The sequence below is a fragment of the Oncorhynchus nerka genome, linkage group LG9a (genome assembly GCF_034236695.1).
Source record: "Oncorhynchus nerka isolate Pitt River linkage group LG9a, Oner_Uvic_2.0, whole genome shotgun sequence".
Classification (NCBI taxonomy): domain Eukaryota; kingdom Metazoa; phylum Chordata; class Actinopteri; order Salmoniformes; family Salmonidae; genus Oncorhynchus; species Oncorhynchus nerka.
Window position 1 is genome coordinate 51,670,182 of NC_088404.1, and position 22,134 is coordinate 51,692,315.

General features: G+C 44.1%; 1 protein-coding gene across 1 annotated transcript in view; it reads left to right on the plus strand.

Moving 5' to 3' along the window:
* LOC115134479 (cadherin EGF LAG seven-pass G-type receptor 1-like) overlaps positions 1–22,134 on the plus strand; it is a 76,008-nt gene that overhangs the window by 36,768 nt on the left and 17,106 nt on the right. Inside the window, 5 exon segments of the mRNA XM_029668495.2 lie at positions 8,974–9,645; positions 12,933–13,155; positions 14,215–14,330; positions 14,933–15,021; positions 21,396–21,553. Coding sequence (XP_029524355.2) covers positions 8,974–9,645; positions 12,933–13,155; positions 14,215–14,330; positions 14,933–15,021; positions 21,396–21,553 — 1,258 coding nt within the window.

Below are 22,134 nucleotides of genomic sequence, written 5' to 3' on the forward strand. Positions count from 1 at the left end.
TGCACCACTGCTTCCCACTAATTAGTTCTCGCAGACCAAACTATTCAGTTTAACTTAAATAATCTTGAACTCTAATCACAACAGAGGTTTGAAGGCACTGTGTGTGACTGAAGACAAATAGGGTGGTACACAACCAACAACTTGCTAATGGCAAGTAAGGGGCTGCATTCCAAACACATAAAAGACACCCTCTCCCCTCAGCCCTCAAATTAAGCGGACACTTGGGCGAGGGAAGAATGATTGAATTTTAAATGGACCGCCCTTGCCCGCAATTTTGCCACTCGTTCGTCCCACGGTTATGTCAGTCAATTATGATTGCGTTTCATATCTTGGCTAGAAGACAATGCATCCGCAGACATTAAATGCTAGCCGTCCGGCGATATCAGGTATATACAAAAATTACAATATATAAGTGTGATGTCAGGGAAAGTGGTATGCGCAAGCTAATGTTTCCAAAAGCTAAACAAACAAAAACATCATTACTTTTACAATTAGGTTTGTGCCGTCATGTGCAGTAGAAGCACAATTTCTAACTTATTTATATTCCATTTTTTTGATTTGGACTGAGGAAGCGTTTCCGAGATGTGAGATCCTTAATGTACACAGACACATTCATTGTAATTATGTGGTGCATATCAAGGCCATAAGCACTAGAAATCTCTCTTTTGTCTACAATCCTTTCTGTGCGTCTTGGCATCCTGCTGTCTTTGTATAACCAGCTGCTACTTGAGACCTTTCTCGCTCTTTGTGTGTGTGTGTGTGTGTGTGTGTGTGTGTGTGTGTGTGTGTGTGTATGTGTGTGTGTGTGTGTGTGTGTGTGTGTGTGCGTGTGTGCACGTGTGCATGTGCACGCGTGCGTGCGTGTGTGTGTGTGTACATATTTTATACTTGCATGTATGTGCATATCAATTATGTGTGAATATATTAATGAGAAAGTGTGTGTGCGTGAGGAGGAGTGGGAGGCCGTTGTGTCTTCCCCTGTGTGTCTGGCTGAGTTGACAGTATGTGAGAGGACAGTGTAACAGAGTGTAAACCTTGTCCTCTTTGTTTGGTAATTATAACACACTGCATTCACATGATAGAGGGGCCAAATGGGTAGAGCCATCAGGGGAGAGAGAAAAGAGCATACCAAACAAAGGAAAGAATTGTCTTGACCCTCTTCAACCCACTGGTTTTAGGAATAGTCCTTTATCTCTTAACAATAGGACTATTGTATATCTAGACATACCATCTGTCTGTCAGATACTCTGACAAAGAACACTACACCATGTCATTTATTCATGCGCCGTATTGTTCAAGTGCCACAGCAGTGGACTTGACAGTGCTTCCACCTACTTTGCTATATCCTAAATCCCCAAACTCTCTGTATTAGAGTGAGACAGTGCTTTCAGCATTAAGCGCCAGTCGAACACTGTTTGTCAGGATATTGCAGTTTAATAAGGGCGATGTCCGCGCCCTCGTGGACATCTAATTAGCATAATAAAAGATGGCTTCGGGACAAGTCTCTGATTGTCCTTGAGTGGCCCAGGCAGAGCGCGGACTTGAACCCGATCGAACGTCTCTGGAGAGACCTGAAAATAGCTGTGTGCAACGCTCCCCATCCAACCTGACAGAGCTTGAGAGGATCTGCAGAGAAGAATGGGAGGAACTCCCCAAATACGTACAGGTGTGCCAAGCTTGTAGCGTCATACTCAAGAAGACTCTAGGCTGTAATTGCTGCCAAAGGTGCTTCAACAAAGCACCGAGTAAAGGGTCTGAATACTTATGTAAATGTATATTTTTTTAAAACCTGTTTTTGCTTTGTCATTATGGGGTATTGTGTGTAGATTGATGAGGGGAGGGGGAAACTATGTAATACATTTTAGAAAATAAAGCTGTAACGTAACAAAATGTGGAAAAAGTCAAAGGGTCTGAATACTTTCCGAAGGTACTGTATATGGAGACTGTTTAGTGCCAAAAATAAGAGGACAGACAAGTCAGAACAAAGTTCCTTTTGTAGAACCCCCCCCCCTCGGCTTAGACAGAGTTTAGACTCTTATGGGTTAAATGGAGGAAACACTGTCTGCTCCAATGTTCACACATTACCTGGTGTTTAACCACTGGATTATCAGGCTTCACAAATGTTCCATTACGCAACAAGTTTAACTGAACCTCAGTTTTATGTTGATGGGGAATTGGTCACAGTCGGTAGGAATCTCATTATATAAGCTAGTAATATTTTTTCCATAGCTAAAGATACAGGAGCTTCTGCGCATGTGCAAGATTTTTATTTTACGTAGCTGCTGCCAACTCCGCAGTCGCTTCCCCCTCCTTCCATATTTGTATACATAGCTGAGCTCACTCCGCTGCCAATGTAGCTGCTGCTCGGGGCTCCTCTGCCTCTTCCCCCTCCTTCCATATTTGTATACATAGCTGAGCTCACTCCGCTGCCAATGTAGCTGCTGCTCGGTGCTCTTCTGCCTCTTTCCCCTACTTGATCAGCGATGAACGCCTTTGTCAGGTGTAGTGTACAAGCTTCATGTTGTACACAAAAGACATGGTCGACATGTTCAAATTATTGCAGAAGAGTAGGCTGTTAAGCATAAGCACAATTTTGTGTTATTTTTTTCAGGGGATGCAAAGCAAAGCAAACTTGCCCATTGTCAGACTCTGGTTACCAGTCCAGATTTGAGTCCTGCACGAGCATGAATTTTAAATCCGAGCCCTACCCATGACCTCGAAGTTCAGGCCCGACCAAATGTATGTCCCGGCACTGCTAGAAACCCGAAATCAGAAATAAATTAAGAGATAAAGTAAACTATTAGCTTCTCCACTCTGTCTGTCACTCTCTCCCTGCTCTCCGCTCGGTCTGCATGCGATCTGCTAATGGCAGCTCTGGGTCTGTGAGTATCCATAGCAACAGCTCCGCTTGGGCGACTTTGCTCAATGACAAGACATGAGAGAGCAGTTAGCTGTTAGCTACTTTTTGTCGCTCTGCAAAGTCCATTACAACAGACAGAGGAGTTTGGGAGGAGAAATATGAGGCTGAGACATAGGCTACATTATCATGGTTCAGAAGAGGGTGAGTAAAAAGAGAAACATGAAGGGAGGGGGAGTGTGAGCGGCAGCTACATAGAAATAAGTGTGCGCAAAATAACACATGCACAGGACGTGATACAGATGGGAAGAATGGCGCTGGAGGAGATGGCTGCTAACCAATTGTGTGTTTATGCTACCGTCTCTTATGACCGACAAGAGCTTCTGGATATCAGAACACCGTTTACTCACCTCAAACTAGACAAAGATTTTTCTTTAATGAGTCGGGTGCAAAGGATATAATGTTGCTTCCAGACTAGGCCCAAATCCCTGTCATTCACATGAAGAAAATAAGAAAATACAGGCGACAGAGATCAGGGTGCCTTGTGAGACTTCGTCGGTGAGTGGGTAACCCACCTCTACCATCCGTTCTATTAGCCAACGTCTAATCACTGGAGAATAAACTGGATGAGCTCCGTTCGAGGCTATCCAACAAAATGGGACATTACAAACTGTAATATCTTGTTTCACCGAGTCGTAGCTGAACTACGACATTGATAATATACAGTTGGGTTTTCCATCCATCGACAGGACAGAACAGCTACGTCCGGTAAGACGAGGGGTAGGGGGTGGTATCTTTTTGTCAATAACAGCTGGTGCGCGATGTCTAATATTAAGGTAGTCTCAAGGTACAGTGCCTTGCAAAAGTATTCACCCCCCTTGGCGTTTTTTCCTATTTTGTTGCATTACAACCTGTAATTGAAATTTTCTTCATGTAATGGACATACATACACAAAATAGTCCAAATTGGTGAAGTGAAATGAAAAATTAATAAAAAACAGAAAAGTGGTGCGTGCATATGTATTTACCCCCTTTTCTATGAAGTCCCTAAATAAGACCTGGCGCAACCAATTACCTTCAGAAGTCACGTAATGAGTTAAGTAGTCCACCTGTGTGCAATCTAAGTGTCACATGATCTCAGTAGAGATATATATATATATATATATATACACCTTTTCTGAAAGCCCCAGAGTCTGCAACACCATTAAGCAAGTGGCACCACCAAGAAAGCAGCACCATGAAGACCAAGGAGCTCTCCAAACAGGTCAGGGACAAAGTTGTGGAGAAGTACAGATCAGAGTTGGGTTATAAAAAAAGATCAGAAACTTTGAACATCCCACGGAGCTCCATTAAATCCATTATTCAAAAATGGAAAAAATATGGCACTACAACAAACCTGCCAAGAGAGGGCCGCCCACCAAAAGTCACGGACCAGGCAAGGAGGGCATTAATCAGAGAGGCAACAAAGAGACCAAAGATAAGAAAACACGTTTGGTGTTCGCCAAAAGGCATGTGGGAGACTCCCCAAACATATGGAAGAAGGTACTTTGGTCAGATGAGACTAAAATTGAGCTTTTTGGCCATCAAGGAAAATGCTATGTCTGGCTCAAACCCAACATCTCCCATCACCCGAGAACACCACCCCCACAGTGAAGCATGGTGGTGGCAGCATCATGCTGTGGGGATGTTTTTCATCAGCTGGGACTCGAAACTGGTCAGAATTGAAGAAATGATGGATGGCAGTAAATACAAGGAAATCCTTGAGGGAAAGCTGTTTCAGTCTTCCAGAGATTTGAGACTGGGATGGAGGTTCAGCTTCCAGCAGGACAATGACACTAAGAATACTACTAAAGCAACACTCGAGTGGTTTAAGGGGAACATTTAAATGTCTTGGAATGGCCTTGTCAAAGTCCAGACCTCAATCCAATTGAGAATCTGTGGTATGACTTAAAGATTGATGTACACCAACTTGAAGGAGCTGAAGCAGTTTTGCCTTGAAGAATTGGCAAAAATCCCAGTGGCTAGATGTGCCAAGCTTATAGAGACATACCCCAAAATACTTTTTGTAATTGCCGATAAAGGTGGCTCGACAAAGTATTGATTTTGGGGGGTGAGTAGTTATGCACGCTCAAGTTTTCTGTCAAGGGAGGTGAATATTTTCGCAAGCCACTGTCTTGCTCACCTGAGGTAGAGTTCTTCATAATGAGCTGTAGACCACATCTCCCAAGAGTTTTCATCTATATTTTTCATAGCCGTCTAATTACCACCACAAACCGAAGCTCGCACTAAGACCTAACTCAACGAGCTGTATAAAGGCCATAAGCAAACAAGAAAATTCTCATCCAGAAGCGGCGCTCCTAGTGGCCGGGGACTTTAATGCAAACTTAAATATGTTTTACCTCATTTCTACCAGCATGTCACATGTGCATCCAGAGGGGAAAAACTAGACCACCTACTGTATACTGTACACACAGAGACGCGTACAAAGCTCTCCCACGCCCTCCATTTGCAAAATCTGACCATAATTCTATCCTCCTAATTCCTGCTTACAAGCAAAAACAAAAGCAGGAAGTACCAGTTGATTTTTTTATTTTTTTTATTTCACCTTTATTTAACCAGGTAGGCTAGTTGAGAACAGGTTCTCATTTGCAACTGCGACCTGGCCAAGATAAAGCATAGCAGTGTGAACAGACAACACAGAGTTACACATGGAGTAAACAATTAACAAGTCAATAACACAGTAGAGAAAAAAGGGGAGTCTATATACAATGTGTGCAAAAGGCATGAGGAGGTAGGCGAATAATTACAATATTGCAGATTAACACTGGAGTGATAAATGATCAGATGATCATGTACAGGTAGAGATATTGGTGTGCAAAAGAGCAGAAAAGTAAATAAATAAAAACTGTGGGGATGAGGTAGGTGAAAATGGGTGGGCTATTTACCAATAGATTATGTACAGCTGCAGCGATCGGTTAGCTGCTCAGATAGCTGATGTTTGAAGTTGGTGAGGGAGATAAAAGTCTCCAACGATTTTTGCAATTCGTTCCAGTCACAGGCAGCAGAGTACTGGAACGAAAGGCGGCCGAATGAGGTGTTGGCTTTAGGGATGATCAATGAGATACACCTGCTGGAGCGCGTGCTACGGATGGGTGTTGCCATCGTGACCAGTGAGCTGAGATAAGGCAGAGCTTTGCCTAGCATGGCCTTGTAGATGACCTGGAGCCAGTGGATCTGGCGACGAATATGTAGCGAGGGCCAGCCGACTAGAGCATACAAGTCGCAGTGGTGGGTAGTATAAGGTGCTTTAGTGACAAAACGGATGGCACTGTGATAAACTGCATCCAGTTTGCTGAGAAGAGTGTTGGAAGCAATTTTGTAGATGACATCGCCGAAGTCGAGGATCGGTAGGATAGTCAGTTTTACTAGGGTAAGCTTGGCAGCGTGAGTGAAGGAGGCTTTGTTGCGGAACAGTGACTCGCTCAATAAGAAAGTGGTCAGATGACGCGGATGCTACGCTACAGGACTGTTTTGATATGTTCCAAGATTCATCCAATGGCATTGAGGAGTATACTTCCTCAGTTACCGGCTTCATCAGTAAATGCATTGATGACATTGTCCCCACAGTGACCGTATGTACATATCCCAACCAGAAGCCATGGATTACAGGCATCATCCGCTCTGAACTAAAGGCTATAGCTGCAGCTTTCAAGGAGCAGGACATGAATCCGGAGGCTTATAAGAAATCCAGCTATGCCCTCAGACAAACTGTCAAACAGGCAAAGCGTCAATACAGGACTAAGATTGAATCCTACTACACTGGCTCTGACACTCGTCGGATGTGTTAGACCTTGCAAACTATTACGGACTACAAAGGGAACCCCAGCCGCGAGCTTCCCAGTGACAGGAGCCTACCAGATGGGTTAAATGCCTTTTATGCTTTCTTTTAGGCAAGCAATACTGAAGCATGCATGAAAGCACCAGCTGTTCTGGACGACTGTGTAATAACACTCTCCGTAGCCGATGTGAGCAAGACCTTTAAACAGGTCAACATTCACAGGGCCGCAGGGCCAGACGGATTAGCAGGACGTGTAATCAGAGCATGCTCAGACCAACTGGTAAGTGTCTTGAATGACATTTTCAACCTCTCCCTGACCAAGTCTGTAAAACAAACATGTTTCAAGCAGACCACCATAGTCCATGTGCCCAAGAAAGCGAAGGTAACCTGCCTAAATAACTACCACCCAGTAGCACTCACGTCGGTAGCCACGAAGCGCTTTGAAAGGCTGGTCGTGTATCACATCAACACAATCATCTCGGAAACAGACTCACAGATAATGCAATCTCAGTTGCACTCCACACTGCCCTTCCTCACCTGGACATTCTCTATGTGAGAATGCAGTTCATTGACTACAGCTCAGTGTTCAACACCATAATGCCCACAAAGCTCATCACTAAGCTAAAGACCTGGGACTAAACACCGCCCTCTGCAACTGGATCCTGCACTTCCTGACGGGACGCCCCCAGGTGGTAAGGGTAGACAATAACACACTGATCCCCAACATGGGGGCCCCTCAGGGGTGAATGCTTAGTCCCCTCCTGTTCTCACCAACGACTGCGTGGCCAAGCATGAAACCAACACCATCATTAAGTTTAGTGACGACATAACGGTGGTAGGCCTGATCACCGACAATGATGAGACAGCCTAAAGGTAGGAGGTCAGAGACCTGGCAGTGTGGTGCCAGGATAACAACCTCTCCCTCAACGTGAGCAAGACAAAGGAGATGATCGTGGACTACAGGAAAAGGAGGGCCGAACACGACCCAATTCACATCGACGGGGCTGTAGTGGAGCGGGTCGAGAGTTTCAGGTTCCTTGGTGTACACATCACCAACGAACAAACGATCATAGTACAAACACACCAAGGCAGTCGTGAAGAGGGTACAACAATGCTTTTTCCCCCTCAGGAGACTGAAAAGATTTGGCATGGGTCTCCAAATCCTCAAAAAGTTCTACAACTGCACCATCAAGAGCATGACTGGTTGCATCACCACCTGGTATGGCAACTGCTCTGCATCTGACCGTAAGGTGCTACAGCGGGTAGTGCGTACAGCCCAGTACATCGCTGTGGCTAAGCTTCCTGACATCCGGGACCTATATACTAGGCGGTGTCAGAGGAAGGCCCCAGAAATTGTCAAGGACTCCAGTCACCGTCATAGACTGTTCTCTCTGCTACCACACAGGAAGCGGTACCATCGCGCCAAGTCTAGCTCCAAAAGGCTCCTTAACAGCTTCTACACCCAAGCCATAAGACTGCTGAATAATTAATCAAATGTCTACCCAGACTATTTGCATTGACACCCCTCCACCCCCTTTTGGTTTTACACTGCTACAACTCTCTGTTTATTATCTATGCATATTCACTTTACCCCTTCCTACATGTACAAATTACCTCGACTAACCTGTACTGCCGCACATTGACTTGGCACCGGTACCCCTGTATATAGCCTCATTATTGTTATTTTGTCGTGTTACTTTTTTACTTAATTTTTTTTTTTACTCTGGTTTATTTAGTAAATATATTTTCTCTATTTGTTTTACTGCATTGTTGGTTAAGGGCTTGTAAGTAAGCATTTCACGGTAAGGTTGTATTCGGCGTATGTGACAAATTTAATTTAATTTGTTTTGACCCTTAGCTTTGAGAAAGAGGTTTCCGGAGGGGTGGGCGGGGGTGAAAACTCCGTATTCGCTGCCACAGCCTTACTTTAAAGTGGAATAAACCAGCAGAAGTTAAAAGCAGTGCTTTGGTTCTAATTAGGTTAATGGGGTGTGTTTTTAGTGGTTAGAGCATTGGGCCAGTAACTGAAAGGTTAGTGGATCGAATCCCTCGAAGACGTGGATGTCTATTTAAGGCATCTCCCCGCACCTCTCTGATTCAGAGGGGTTGGATTAAATGCGGAAGACACACTTCAGTTGAAGGCATTCAGTTGGACAACTGACTAGATATCCCCCTTTCCCTTTCCCTTTAAAATGTTGACTGACATGACCTTTGTGTCTAATGCATCTTGCAAGTGTTATTATATTACCCTGGTTAACCCTGTTTGTCTCTGATTCCAGACGGTGTCCATCGCGTCATGGCCCTCTGCACCCTGCGTGTCACCATCATCACCGATGAGATGCTGACCAACAGCATCACAGTGCGCCTGGAGAACATGTCCCAGGAGCGCTTCCTGTCCCCGCTCCTCTCCCACTTCATGGAGGGCGTGGCGGCCGTCCTGTCCACCAGCCGCACCGGTGTCTTCGTCTTCAACATCCAGAACGACACGCACGTCCAGGGGAGCATCCTCAACGTCACCTTCTCTGCCCTGCGCCCTTCTGGGGGAAAGGAACTTGGGGGGTCGGGGGGCACCATCCCCACTGGAAGATTTTTCCCCTCAGATGCGCTGCAGGAGCAGATTTACCTGAACCGGACTCTGCTCACCCTGGTGTCTAGCCAGCGTGTGCTGCCCTTCGACGATAACATCTGCCTCCGTGAGCCCTGTGAGAACTACATGAAGTGTGTGTCAGTGCTGAGGTTCGACAGCTCGGCACCTTTCGTGTCCTCGGATACGGTGCTGTTCAGGCCAATCGAACCGGTGACGGGGCTGCGTTGCCGATGCCCAGCAGGCTTCACTGGGGACTACTGTGAGACGGAGATTGATCTGTGCTACTCAGGGCCCTGCCAGAACAACGGCAAGTGCCGGAGCAGGGAAGGCGGGTACACTTGCGAGTGTCCAGAGGACTTCACAGGTGATTGTTATTATATACTTTTTGGTATCTTATTGATTCTTTCTTTCACACCATTCTCAATCTTCTATTTTTTTACTCTTTCTTCAACTTTTTTCTTTCTCCGTGTCATTAGTACTTACAGTTGAAGTCGGCGGTTTACATACACCTTAGCCAAATACATTTAAACTCAGTTTTTCACAATTTCTGACATTTAACCGAAGTAAAAATTCCCTGTCTTAGGTCAGTTCGGATCACCACTTTATTTTAAGAATGTGAAATGTCAGAATAATAGTAGAGAGAATGATTTATTTCAGATTTGATTTCTTTCATCACTTTCCCAGTGGGTCAGAAGTTTACATACACTCAATTAGTATTTGGTAGCATTGCCTTTAAATTTTTTAATTTGGGTCAATCATTTCAGGTAGCCTTCCACAAGCTTCCCACAATAGGATGGGTGAATTTTGGCCCATTCCTCCTGACAGAGCTGGTGTAACTGAGTCCAGTTTGTAGCCCTCCTTGCACGCATACACTTTTTCAGTTCTGCCCACACATTTTCTATGGGATTGAGGTCGGGGCTTTGTGATGGCCACTCCAATACCTTTGTTGTCCTTAAGCCATTTTGCCACAACTTTGGAAGTATGCTTGGGGTCATTGTCCATTTAGAAGACCCATTTGCGACCAAGCTTTAACTTCCTGACTGATGTCTTGAGATGTTGCTTCAATATATCCACATAATTATCATTTAAAAAATAAAAATAAATGTTTTACCTTTATTTAACCAGGCAAGTCAGTTAAGAACAAATTCTTATTTTCAATGACGGCCTGGGAACAGTGGGTTAACAGCCTGTTCAGGGGCAGAACGACAGATTTGTACCTTGTCAGCTCGGGGGTTTGAACTTGCAACCTTCTGGTTACTAGTCCAACACTCTAACCACTAGGCTATGCTGATGATGCCATCTATTTTTGTGAAGTGCACCAGTCTCCCCTGCAGCACCCGCACAACATGATGCTGCCACTCCTGTTCTTCACGGTTGGGATGGTGTCCTTCGGCTTGCAAGCCTCCCCCCTTTTTTCCTCCAAACATAATGATGGTCATTATGGCCAAACAGTTCTATTTTTGTTTCATCAGACCAGAGGACATTTCTCCAAAAAGTATAATCTTTGTCCCCATGTGCAGTTGCAAACCGTAGTCTGTTTTTTTTTATGGCGGTTTTGGAGCAGTGGCTTCTTCCTTACTGAGCGGCCTTTCAGGATATGTCGATATAGGACTCGTTTTACAGTGGATATAGATACTTTTGTACCTGTTTCCTCCAGCATCTTCACATGGTCCTTTGCTGTTGTTCTGGGATTGATTTGCACTTTTCGCAACAAGATACTTTCATCTCTAGGAGACAGAACGCGTCTACTTCCTGAACGGTATGACAGCTAAATGGTCCCATGGTGTTTATACTTGCATACTATTGTTTGTACAGATGAACGTGGTACCTTCAGGCATTTTGAAATTGCTCCCAAGGATGAGCCAGACTTGTGGATGACAAGCAAAGAGGCACTGAGTTTGAAGGTAGGCCTTGAAATACATCCACAGGTACACCTCCAATTGACTCAAATGATGTCAATTAGCCTATCAGAAGCTTCTAAAACCATGACATCATTTTCTGGAATTTTCCAAGCTGTTTAAAGGCACAGTCAACTTAGTGTATGTAAACTTCTGACCCACTGGAATTGCGATACAGTGAATTATAAGTGAAATCATCTGTCTGTAAACAATTGTTGGAAACATTCCTGTGTCCAACTTGATAACAAGAAATGTTTGTTAACAAGAAATTTGTGGAGTGGTTGAAAAACGAGTTTTAATGACTCCAACCTAAGTGTATGTAAACTTCCGACTTCAACTGTATATTATATTTGAGATTCTTCAAAGTAGCCACCCTTTGCCTTGATGAAAGCTTTGCCGTCTCTTGGCATTCTCTCAACCAGCTTCCTGAGATAGAAATATGCCTACCCCCATCAGTACCTTTCATCTGCTTTCACAGACCCTATAGGGCTAAATGTTCCCACTATATTAAAGACATGGCCCACAGCCAAAACCCTGATTCTGCAGAGAGACTATTACTTGTTAATCAAACTCTAGCCGTCTATGCTTTGAAGGCTCTTGACCAGCTCCAGGTCTCAAGTCATAATGGAGGTGATGATGGTTGACCTGACAGTGCTGGTCTCAGGTTTCTCACGCTTTCGGTAAAAAGATCCCTCGTAATTCCCTCCAAACCGGAGATGATCTGTCTTGCAGTTGGGTCATTACCCGCTGGAATTCCTGGCGCTGCAAATCATAGGTGTTCTCTTTATCCAGATCTTGTCAGTGTCATTTGCGACACACAACACCCCACACTATGAGCTGGACATAGATATGATCGTGGCACATTCCTTTTGACCAGTGGGAGAATCATCTCTTGACTCACTCGTGTTCTCTTTCATAACATGTATGGTGGCTCTTAAAGGGGTGATATCATCCCGCCACACTTTCCACAGACAGTTCTCTAGTCTTCCTGTCTATCTCCTCTGTCTCTTCAATATAAAAGCCTGATCATGCAATACATTACGTGACCACACTTCACCCTTTCCTTATTTTTTTAATTGACAGCTTTCTTTCTGCTCAGTATGTGACCCTTAATGGTCACCCCAAGCTGTTAGGGAAAGCACCCCTGAGTTAAAATCACTACTGACATCAGCGTCCATTTGAAAGCTGTCATCACCGGAAAACGTCTCAGGTCGAGTTAACGAGACAGGACTGTATCAGGGTGGATGGCTGGTGGGTCGTGACAGGTGTCTTACAGACCACCGAGGTGGCCTGCTGCTTGGGCCAAAGACACTCCATTGTCCTGTTGTCATTATGCCACAAACCGTTTGGTTCCAGTGGAAGAGCAAGTGTCAGTGTGGGTCACAGAGCATAGCTGTTACAATCCACTGTGTTTTGACATGCTTGTGAAAGGGGGGGGTTGAGCCTCCGCTGCCACTCTCTCTGTCCATGCAGACTAGCTTGTAGGTTGTGTGGTAATGGATTTGAACTTGTGTCCCCTGTGAACCTGCCTGGTTTCAGCTTGTTCACAAAAAAAAAACATATTTGGAGGGCTTCGTCCTGGACACTTCATTACATAAAAATATTAATGGAGGATTTAAAGGAGAACAGGTGCAACTGCTTTCACACCTACCCCAACTTTTGTCTTTCTCCAGACAGTTTTTTCCCTTCTCTCTCTCGAGGATATACCCAGCAGATATTTCTGCCCACCTGTACTGTTCTTCCCTTCCTACAGGTGAGCATTGTGAGGTAAACTCCCGCTCTGGCCGATGCATCCCGGGGGTGTGTCAGAACGGGGCCAGGTGTGTGGATCTCCTGGTGGGGGGGTTCGTGTGCCAGTGCCCCCCGGGGGAGTACCAGAAGCCCTACTGTGAAATGAGCACCCGCAGCTTCCCCGGCCTGTCCTTCATCACGTTCAGAGGGCTACGACAGAGGTTCCACTTCACAGTGTCCTTCATGTGAGTATCTTATAACGTCTGCATAATAACGTGTGTACGCGTGACTTTTTCCGGTGGGTGTACATTTGTGTCTTCCTCTGGTTCTCTCACGGACACCTGGAGTTTTTAATTATTTTTTTTTACATAGTACTGAGCCATCTATCCACACCCAAGTGATACACATCTAACGCCATGCCTGGATACATATACAACACCTTTGTAATAAGCCGTAATGGCTGTATCCATGGCAATGCAAATAAGCAGTGCCCCGTCGTCTTTGTCTCACCGACAGGACACGTCTGGACCTGAAATCACAGAAGTGCTGAATCACAGGGCTGCTACATCAGCCATGACATTTGTGTTCTGCATCGCGAAGGAAGAGCAAGCCGTTTGATCCAGTGGTTAGATGTGGATCTGGGTTCAAAGAGTGTACATTTTCTTCCAAATACTTTGAGAGTTTGATTGCGCCTGCCTGGGGTGATGTGGGATATGTAAAGGCTGTAGTCAAACATCTCTTTCTCGTGCCCAACTCACGTTCCCTGGCAAAGGTAAAAAAACAGGAAGGGATGCATGGAGCCAGAGTGACCTTTGGCTTTGTTGATCATGGTTTCCTGTCACGATGCCCTGTGCCATGTGGATTCTGACTCCTGTGCCTGTACCCGCTAAGTGCCACAGGGTTAATGACACACAGCAGCATGGCTCCTAGCACTAGCCCTATGTTCTATGTCTGTCCACACCAGTCCTCCTTTCCTCCGTCATTTTCCAAATCCCTTTTGCTCCTCTCATTGTCCATAGTCCAATATGATTATTCTTTCCATTTTCCCTTTTGCTCTCTTATTGTCCCTCATTTCCTAGGTTAATTTGTCTCTCAATGTCTCTCCCCTCCCCACACACAACTGATATTGTTCTCGCGTTACCTCAAGAGAAATAGCCACACTTTGTGGACTAATTAAATGGCCATTAAATGGCTCCAATAAATAGCTCTCCTGTACATGTTCCCCTCCTCTTCATAGCCTTCATCTGCTGATAATATACTGTACTGTACAATCAAAGTGACCTTTGGTCCTGTATGACCTGCAGGTTTGCCACCAGAGAGAGAAATGTCCTACTACTTTATAACGGAAGGTTTAACGAGAAGCACGACTTCATCGCCTTAGAGGTCATCGAGGAACAAATCCAGCTCACCTTCTCAGCAGGTGAGGACATAAAGGGTTCAGAGAAGAGATGGCCAGACTTCAATTTCCTCTGTTCCCTTTGTTTCTCTTTGCTTCACTTCTCTCTCCTACCCCCCTCTCTGTGAAATACAAAATCTCATTAACAGGGAGGTTCTAACCAGCTGAGGGAGGGGTCAAAGTTTTTGCAGCCAACCCTCAGATACCTGGGAAAATTGAGGGTAAACAGTGATCGTGCAGTTCACCTAGTGTTAGTGTGTTGAGTTTGGCAGGGAATTCATGCCATGGAGGTATTATCCTAAAAAAACAATCATTAACCATTCAACTATAATTGTGTTCTGGATGAGTAGCATCGATATTGAAAGACCTCTTCAGAGGTCCAAAAGGTTGTGTTTTTCTTAGTCTTCCCCAGCCCAATCCCTCAGCTTTATACCAAACCAAGTGACAGGGCTGCCATTTTGTAAAACACAGACTCAGGTTTGTGACTTTAAAGAAAGAATGAGAAGTGAGAGAGAGTTCCTCTCAGGAAGTTCACTATCTATGAAAATGGCCAAACTCAGTTGGAGTGGGATTCCATGTCGATTAAACAATTTCCTGTTTCTTATATCCTATTTCCTTCCCTGTAGGAGAAGTCAAAACCACAGTATCACCCTTTGTCCTAGGAGGGGTCAGTGATGGCCAGTGGCATAGAGTACAGCTACACTACTACAACAAGGTAAGTGCACTTCCTGGATATGTGGAGCCTCTCTTCAGAACGTAATAGAATGATGCATGTCCCTGTCCGAAGGGTAAGTGATGAGGCGTGTGGTGGGGTAGGGTAAAGAGATAGGGAGGGGTCAATAGTTTGGGAACCAGTAGGATACTAGGGCACCAGTAGGATAAGGATATTATGAACCGAAATGAAGTGCCCTCATAAGTCTACAGGCCTCAATCTAACAGATCAAAGGTCATTCAAGTAGGGAACCCATACTATCCCCCCACTCCATACAGAGTTCAGATTTTTAAAGGATTGTCATGGGAACAGACACACTAGTCTTTGTTTGGAGGCGTTTTGAAGATCAGGGATGAGTTAAGTTGAGGCCGTCGTATTCACAAAGACAAGAGAAGGGATTATTGAGATTCTATTTGAGCATTGTACTATTGTTTTGAAAGACAATCTGGTTTAGGCCTGTGTAATGAAACAGGAAGATCTCAACATATCCTTATTTCTGGACCCAGATCTTTCTAGGCAGGGATTTCTTTGAAAACAACACAGTTATGTGAGAATGCACTAGGATACCCCTACTTGTTACGTTACAGCCTTATTCGAAAATGTATTAAATCGTTTTGGTCCCCTCATCAATCTATAAACGATACCCCATAATGAAAAAGCAAAAACAGGTTTTTATAAATGTTTGCACAATTGTTACAAATAAACAATGGAAATATGACATTTACATAAGTATTCGGACCGTTTACTCTGTACTATGTTGAAGCACCTTTGGCAGCAATTACACCCTTGGGTATGACGCTACAAGCTTGGCACAACTGTATTTGGGGAGTTTCTCCCATTCTTCTCTACAGATCCTCTCAAGCTCTGACAGGTTGGATGGGGAGAGTCGCTGCACAGCTTTTTTCAGGTTTCTCCAGAGATGTTCGATCAGGTTGAGGTCCGGGCTCTGAATGGGCCACTCAAGGACATTCAGAAACATGTCCTGTGTTGTCTTGGCTGTGTGCTTAGCGTCGTCGTCCTGTTGGATGATGAACCTTCGTTCCAGTCTGAGGTCCTGAGCGCTCTGGAGCAGGTTTTCATCAAGGATCTCTCTTTACTTTGCTCAGTTCGTCTTTCCCTCGATCCTGACTATTCTCCCAGTCCCTGCAGCTGAAAAATATCCCCACAGCATGATGCTGCCACCACCATGTTTCACCGTAGGGATGATGCCAGGTTTCCTCCAGACGTGACCTTGGCATTCGAGCCAAAGAGTTACATTTTGGTTTCATCAGCAGAGAATCTTGCTGAATCTTTGCATGGTCTAAGAGTCGATTAGGTGCCTTTTGGCAAACTCCAAGTGGGCTGTCATGTGCCTTTTACTGAGGAGTGGCTTCCATCTGGCCACTACCATAAAGGCCTGATTGGTGGAATGCTGCAAGAGATGGTTGTCCTTCTGGAAGGTTCTCCCATCTACACAGAGGAACTCTGGAGCTCTGTCAGAGTGACCATCGGGTTATTGGTCACGTGGATGTTTTTCACCAACATTTTGAATTAATTCATCATGAAAAAAAGGAATTCAAAATGTTGGTGAATACATCCATTATTTTATCCTTATACACATAAACAGACATAAAATGGGTTGACCCCAACGCAAAACAAATTGTCCTTTTTTCTGGGTACTACATGCATTTGCTTGTTCCTCAAGTGAAAGTCTTGGTGGTTCCAAACTTATTCCATTTATTAAGAATGATGGAGGCCACTCTGTTCTTGGGGACCTTTAATGCTGCAAACATTTTTTGGTACCCTTCCCCAGATCTGTGTTTCGACACAATCCTGTCTCGGAGCTCTACAGACAATTCCTTTGTCCTCATGGCTTGGTTTTTGCTCTGACATGCACTGTCAACTGTGGGACCTTATATAGACAGGTGTGTGCCTTTCCAAATCATGTCCAATCAATTGAATTTACCACAGGTGGACTACAATCAAGTTGTCGAAACATCTCAAGGATGATCAATGGAGACGAAAGCACCTGAGCTCAATTTAGAGTCTCATAGCAAAGGGTCTGAATACTTATGTAAATAAGTTATTTCGTTTTTTTATATAAATTAGTAAAAAAATATTTTTTGAACTGTTTTCGCTTTGTCATTATGGGGTATTGTGTATAGATTGATGAGGGAAAAAATGTATTTAATACATTTTAGAATAAGGCTGTAATGTAACAAAATGTGGAAAAAGGGAAGTGGTCTGAATACTTCCCGAATGCACTGTACATAATGTATCTGTAAGAGCATTAGCCTGAACCTAGGCAAACCCTGTGGCACAGTATGTCAGTAAGGGTTTCAATCAACTTTACAGATATATACGAATATCTTTCTACAAACAAATGGCTCAATGTTCGAATCAGAAGTTAAACTAGCCTAACTAGAGCAGTCTGTAGATAACTACCTGATAAGAGGCTGTTTGGGTGTGAGTTGATGTATTGAAATTATTAATTAACACCCTTCCCCCCTAGCCTGGTTTCTTTCTGTGTTATCCTGTGACAATGAGGGCAGCTGAGGGAGTACTTTACTCCTCTCCTCAATTCATATTCACCCCCCGTGGAGCCACATAAACACTGTCCTGTCCTCCCCCGTGGGGTCATTCTCCTACTGACCATTAATGGCTTGGGGTCCAACTACGACATCAGCCATCACCTATTTAGTCTGTCATACACCACCAAGTCCTGGCTGGGTCAAGCTACTGCTAGAACTGATATTGTCCCCTGTAGGATTTTGAAATATCATCATTGATCGGGAAAGAGGACTAAATGAGCACCTTGATTCAGAGTTTTCTTTGTGACTATCCAGCAGAATGTGAAATATTTGCCCTATACCCAACCCGCCTTCCTCTCCACATACAGTGCATTCAGAAAGTATTCAGACCCCTTCAATTTTTACACATTTTTTTACATTACAGCCTTATTCCAAAATGGATTAATTGTTTCCCCATCATCAATCTACACACAATGCCCCATAATGACAAAGAGAAATGACAGCAAATGTATACAAACATAAAAATGCATACCTTATTTACATAAGTATTCAGACCCTTTGCTATGAGACTCGAAACTAAGCTCAGGTGCATCCTGTTTCCAGTGATCATCCTTGAGATGATTCTAAAACTTAATTGGAGTCCAGGGGACAATATCAGTGGTAAATTCAATTGATTGGACATGATTTGGAAAGGCACACACCTGTTGAATTGATAGATATTACTTGTTAGATATTGCTGCAGTGTTGGATACTAGAAGCACAAGCATTTCGCTACACTCGCAGTAACATCTGCTAACCATTTGCTAACCATTTGTATATGACCAATAACATTGGATTTGGTTTGATTTTGATTTGACAGTGCATGTCAGAGCAAAAACCAAGCCATGAGGTCAAAGCAATTGTCTGTAGAGCTCACGGAGAGGAAATCTAAACATATATATATACTAAACATATATATAAACATATATACTAAACATATATACTAATGTCTGATTGCGCTGCCCCTTATTCTCATTGGTGTCATAGTTTGTTAACTTCATATGTTGTATCAAATAACAATTGCCCGCAGCTGTGGTAAGTTAACCTTGACTTAACCTTTCACTCTTAGTACTAAAGAGGAATATAGCAGCTAGTTGTTTTGTCTAGTTCATCCTGGCCTTCACGGCCTTGGCGTGCACCATCTGCATTACCAGCACACACATGCACGCACACATACGTACATACACACGCGGTTTGGAATTGTCTTATTCACCTCATTTGGCACATTTTGGAGAAGACATATTTGTATTGGACTTTGGCTTTCTTAGAGAACAGGAACTTGGAACACACTTGAATTATCCCTGTGGATTTATGAGTGTTCAGAATGTGTGGAAAAGAGAGACGGAACAAGTGTCACTGTGTTCCTGTTGTTGACCCTTGATATGGTGTAACGGGGTGCGTACTGGCGGCAGAGAGGTCAGACGCAGGAGAGCGAAAACTGATTTACAACGGTGTTCGTTTAATATACATAAAAACCACCGTAAACAGATCAATCAATCAATGAATGGTTCAAACAAAGCGCGGTGTCCACCAGCATAAGGACATGAGGGGAACAGAGGGTTAAATACACAACATGGAATTGATGGAATTGAAACCAGGTGTGAGGGAAGACGAGACAAAACCAATGGAAAATGGAAGGTGGATCGGCGATGGCTAGAAGGCCGGTGACGTCGACCGCCGAACGCCGCCCAAACTAGGAGGGGGACCGATTTCGGCGGAAGTCATGACATATGGTATAATGTGAATAGAATACGGCCTAAATATGGCAATATCAAGGAGTATCTCGTAATACTATTTTGGTAGTTTTTATACACACTATATACAAAAGTATGTGTATACTCCTTCAAATAAGTAGATTTGCTACTGTATATCAGCCACATCAATTGCTGACAGATGTATAAAATCGAGCACAAAGCGATGCAATCTCCATAGACAAACATTGGCAGTAGAATGGCCTTCCTGAAGAGCTCAGTGATTTTCAACTTGACACTGTCATAGGATGCCACTTTTCCAACAAGTCAGTTCATCAAATTTCTGCCCTGCTAGAGCTGCCCCGGTCAACTGTAAGTGCTGTTATTGAAGTGGAAACGTCTAGGAGCAACAACGGCTCACCCGTGAAGTGGTAGGCCACACAAGCTCACAGAACGGGACCGCAGAGTGCTGAAGCGCGTAGCGCATAGAAATCATCTGTCCTCGGTTGCAACACTCACTTCCATGTTCCAAACTGCCTCTGGAAGCAATGTCAGCACAAAAACTGTTAATCGGAAGCTTCATGAAATAGGTTTCCATGGCTGAGCATGCAATACCAAGCGTCGGCTGGTGTGGTGTAAAGCTCGCGTCCATTGCTCTCTGGAGCAGTGGGAACGTGTTCTCTGGAGTTATGAATCACGCTTCACCATCTAGCAATCCGACGGACGAATCTGGTTTCGGCGGATGCCAGGAAAACGCTACCTGCCCCAATGCATAGTGCCAACTGGAAAGTTTGGTAGAGGAGGAATAATGGTCTGGGGCTGTTTTTCATGGTTTGGGCTAGGCCCCTTAGTTCCAGTGAAGGGAAATCTTAACGCTACAGCATACAATGACATTCTAGACGATTCTGTTGGTTCCAACTTTGTGGCAACAATTTGGGGAAAGCTCATTGCTGTATCAGCATGACAATGCACCCGTGCACAAATCGAGGTCCATACAGAAATGGTTTGTTCCACTATCTCTGCTGCCACAACGTTGTACCTCTTCCTGTTGTCACACCAGCAGTGGCATCCACTGGTCATCCTCCCATGCACTATCACATCCCCACAGGAAGGAGATCAAAGGTCCAGACACACACATTCAAACACCTATGCACACACTGACAGATACACACTCATACAGATGTATCCGCATAGGAGCCAATTCCGACCCGAGTTAAGCTGGCGTAAAATAACGTAATTCCCCTTTTTTTATGCACTTTTCGCTCTACGAGGATTCTGACCTTGAACGTAAGCATGAGAATAGCATGCTATTCGCCCGCTATTAGTTTGAGCTGGAGATGGAATAAATGAATGTGTGGTGGTGTGTCTGCAAATGCGCCGTATTCTGACCTTCTGACTTCGTTCCCGAATAAATCCACCCGCTTTTATGCACGAGGAAACCATGAATAGTGGAAAAAGCTTTGACTTTATTTTTTTCTCCCCCCCGATTAGAAATAACATCGTTCTTCATGCACTGTAATGTACAACATAATAAGAGCTATTGATAAGAGCTAGTTAAATTAACATCCGTTTGGATAATTAGAATGGTAAATATACATGACACTTTTTTTTTTGTTGATCTATTTCACCTTATAATCGCTGGAGACAAATGTGAAACCAGTCATACGGCAGCAAACGGAACGTTTCAACTTTTCCACAGTCAAGTTTCTGAAACGCTGTGCCGTTATGCAGAATGCATATTGTACAGCCGTTTAACTTGCAGGGATGGGCACTCTCTGTTTCCTATTTCTATCACGTTAAACATTAGCCAATATCAGCATCGACCGTCAGTAAGGTCTAACAACCGCACATATTCAACTGCCAATTTACCGTTAGTTCCCTTCAGTTGGTATCGCTTACATTATCATTCCGTGTCATAACATGGTTTAGTTGACCTTCGTTTGCTTCCTCTGTAAACGCCGTCACGGCCGGGCGGTTGTTGCTGAGGGTCATTAGTGACAGTTGATAATATGATATGATAATAGTATGGTACTGAAAATGTATGGCTGAAAGGCCAAATTTTCTCTCTGGATATTCGTGCCTTAGTTTAGTAGCTGCTGTCTCCTTAAATGTCATGTGACCTCCCTTCTCCTTCCAGCCCAACATTGGACGCCTTGGCTTTCCTCACGGACCATCAGATGAGAAGGTGGCAGTCGTTGCCGTGGACGACTGCGACATCGCCATGGCGATTCGCTTTGGTGGCCAGATCGGGAACTACTCTTGTGCCGCTCAGGGCATGCAGACAGGACAGAAGAAGTGAGTGTCAAGCCAAGCTTAGCTTTTCACCCATAATGCAACCCTGCACTGCAAGTAGAAAGTTGTGACAGCAATTGACATTTGTTTTTCCTATACAGCAGACATAAAAACCTACATCTGTATAAGTATTTTTAAAACTTGTTTAAAAACATATTTATTCTTATGCAAATCCTCATATCTAAATCGTTTTTTTATTCAAATGTAAGTCTGTCCCCTGCTTTGGACAAGTTTGTATATCACAAGACTTCCCAATAGAGAGCAGTTTACTGTATGGCTGTGGTGCATTTTTCACAACTTGTGTTGAGTGTCAGTTATGCCAGCATAGGTCACACTAAACAGTAAAGGTTTTAATGCAAGGGTTAAGTAGTTGTAAGTGGCTTGACCAGCCTCCCTCTCTCTCTCTGCGTTTGGTTTTGTGTGTTTATTTTGTGTGGCGGCATATTGTTACAATACGGCCTCAATGTTACAATGTTCATTTCAATGTTCTAGTGTGGCTGGTGCACTGCAGTGTCACTCAAATCAATGTCCTTGACTCTGGATCCAGAATCATACACAAGGTGATAGTTGTTCTATGTTGTCCA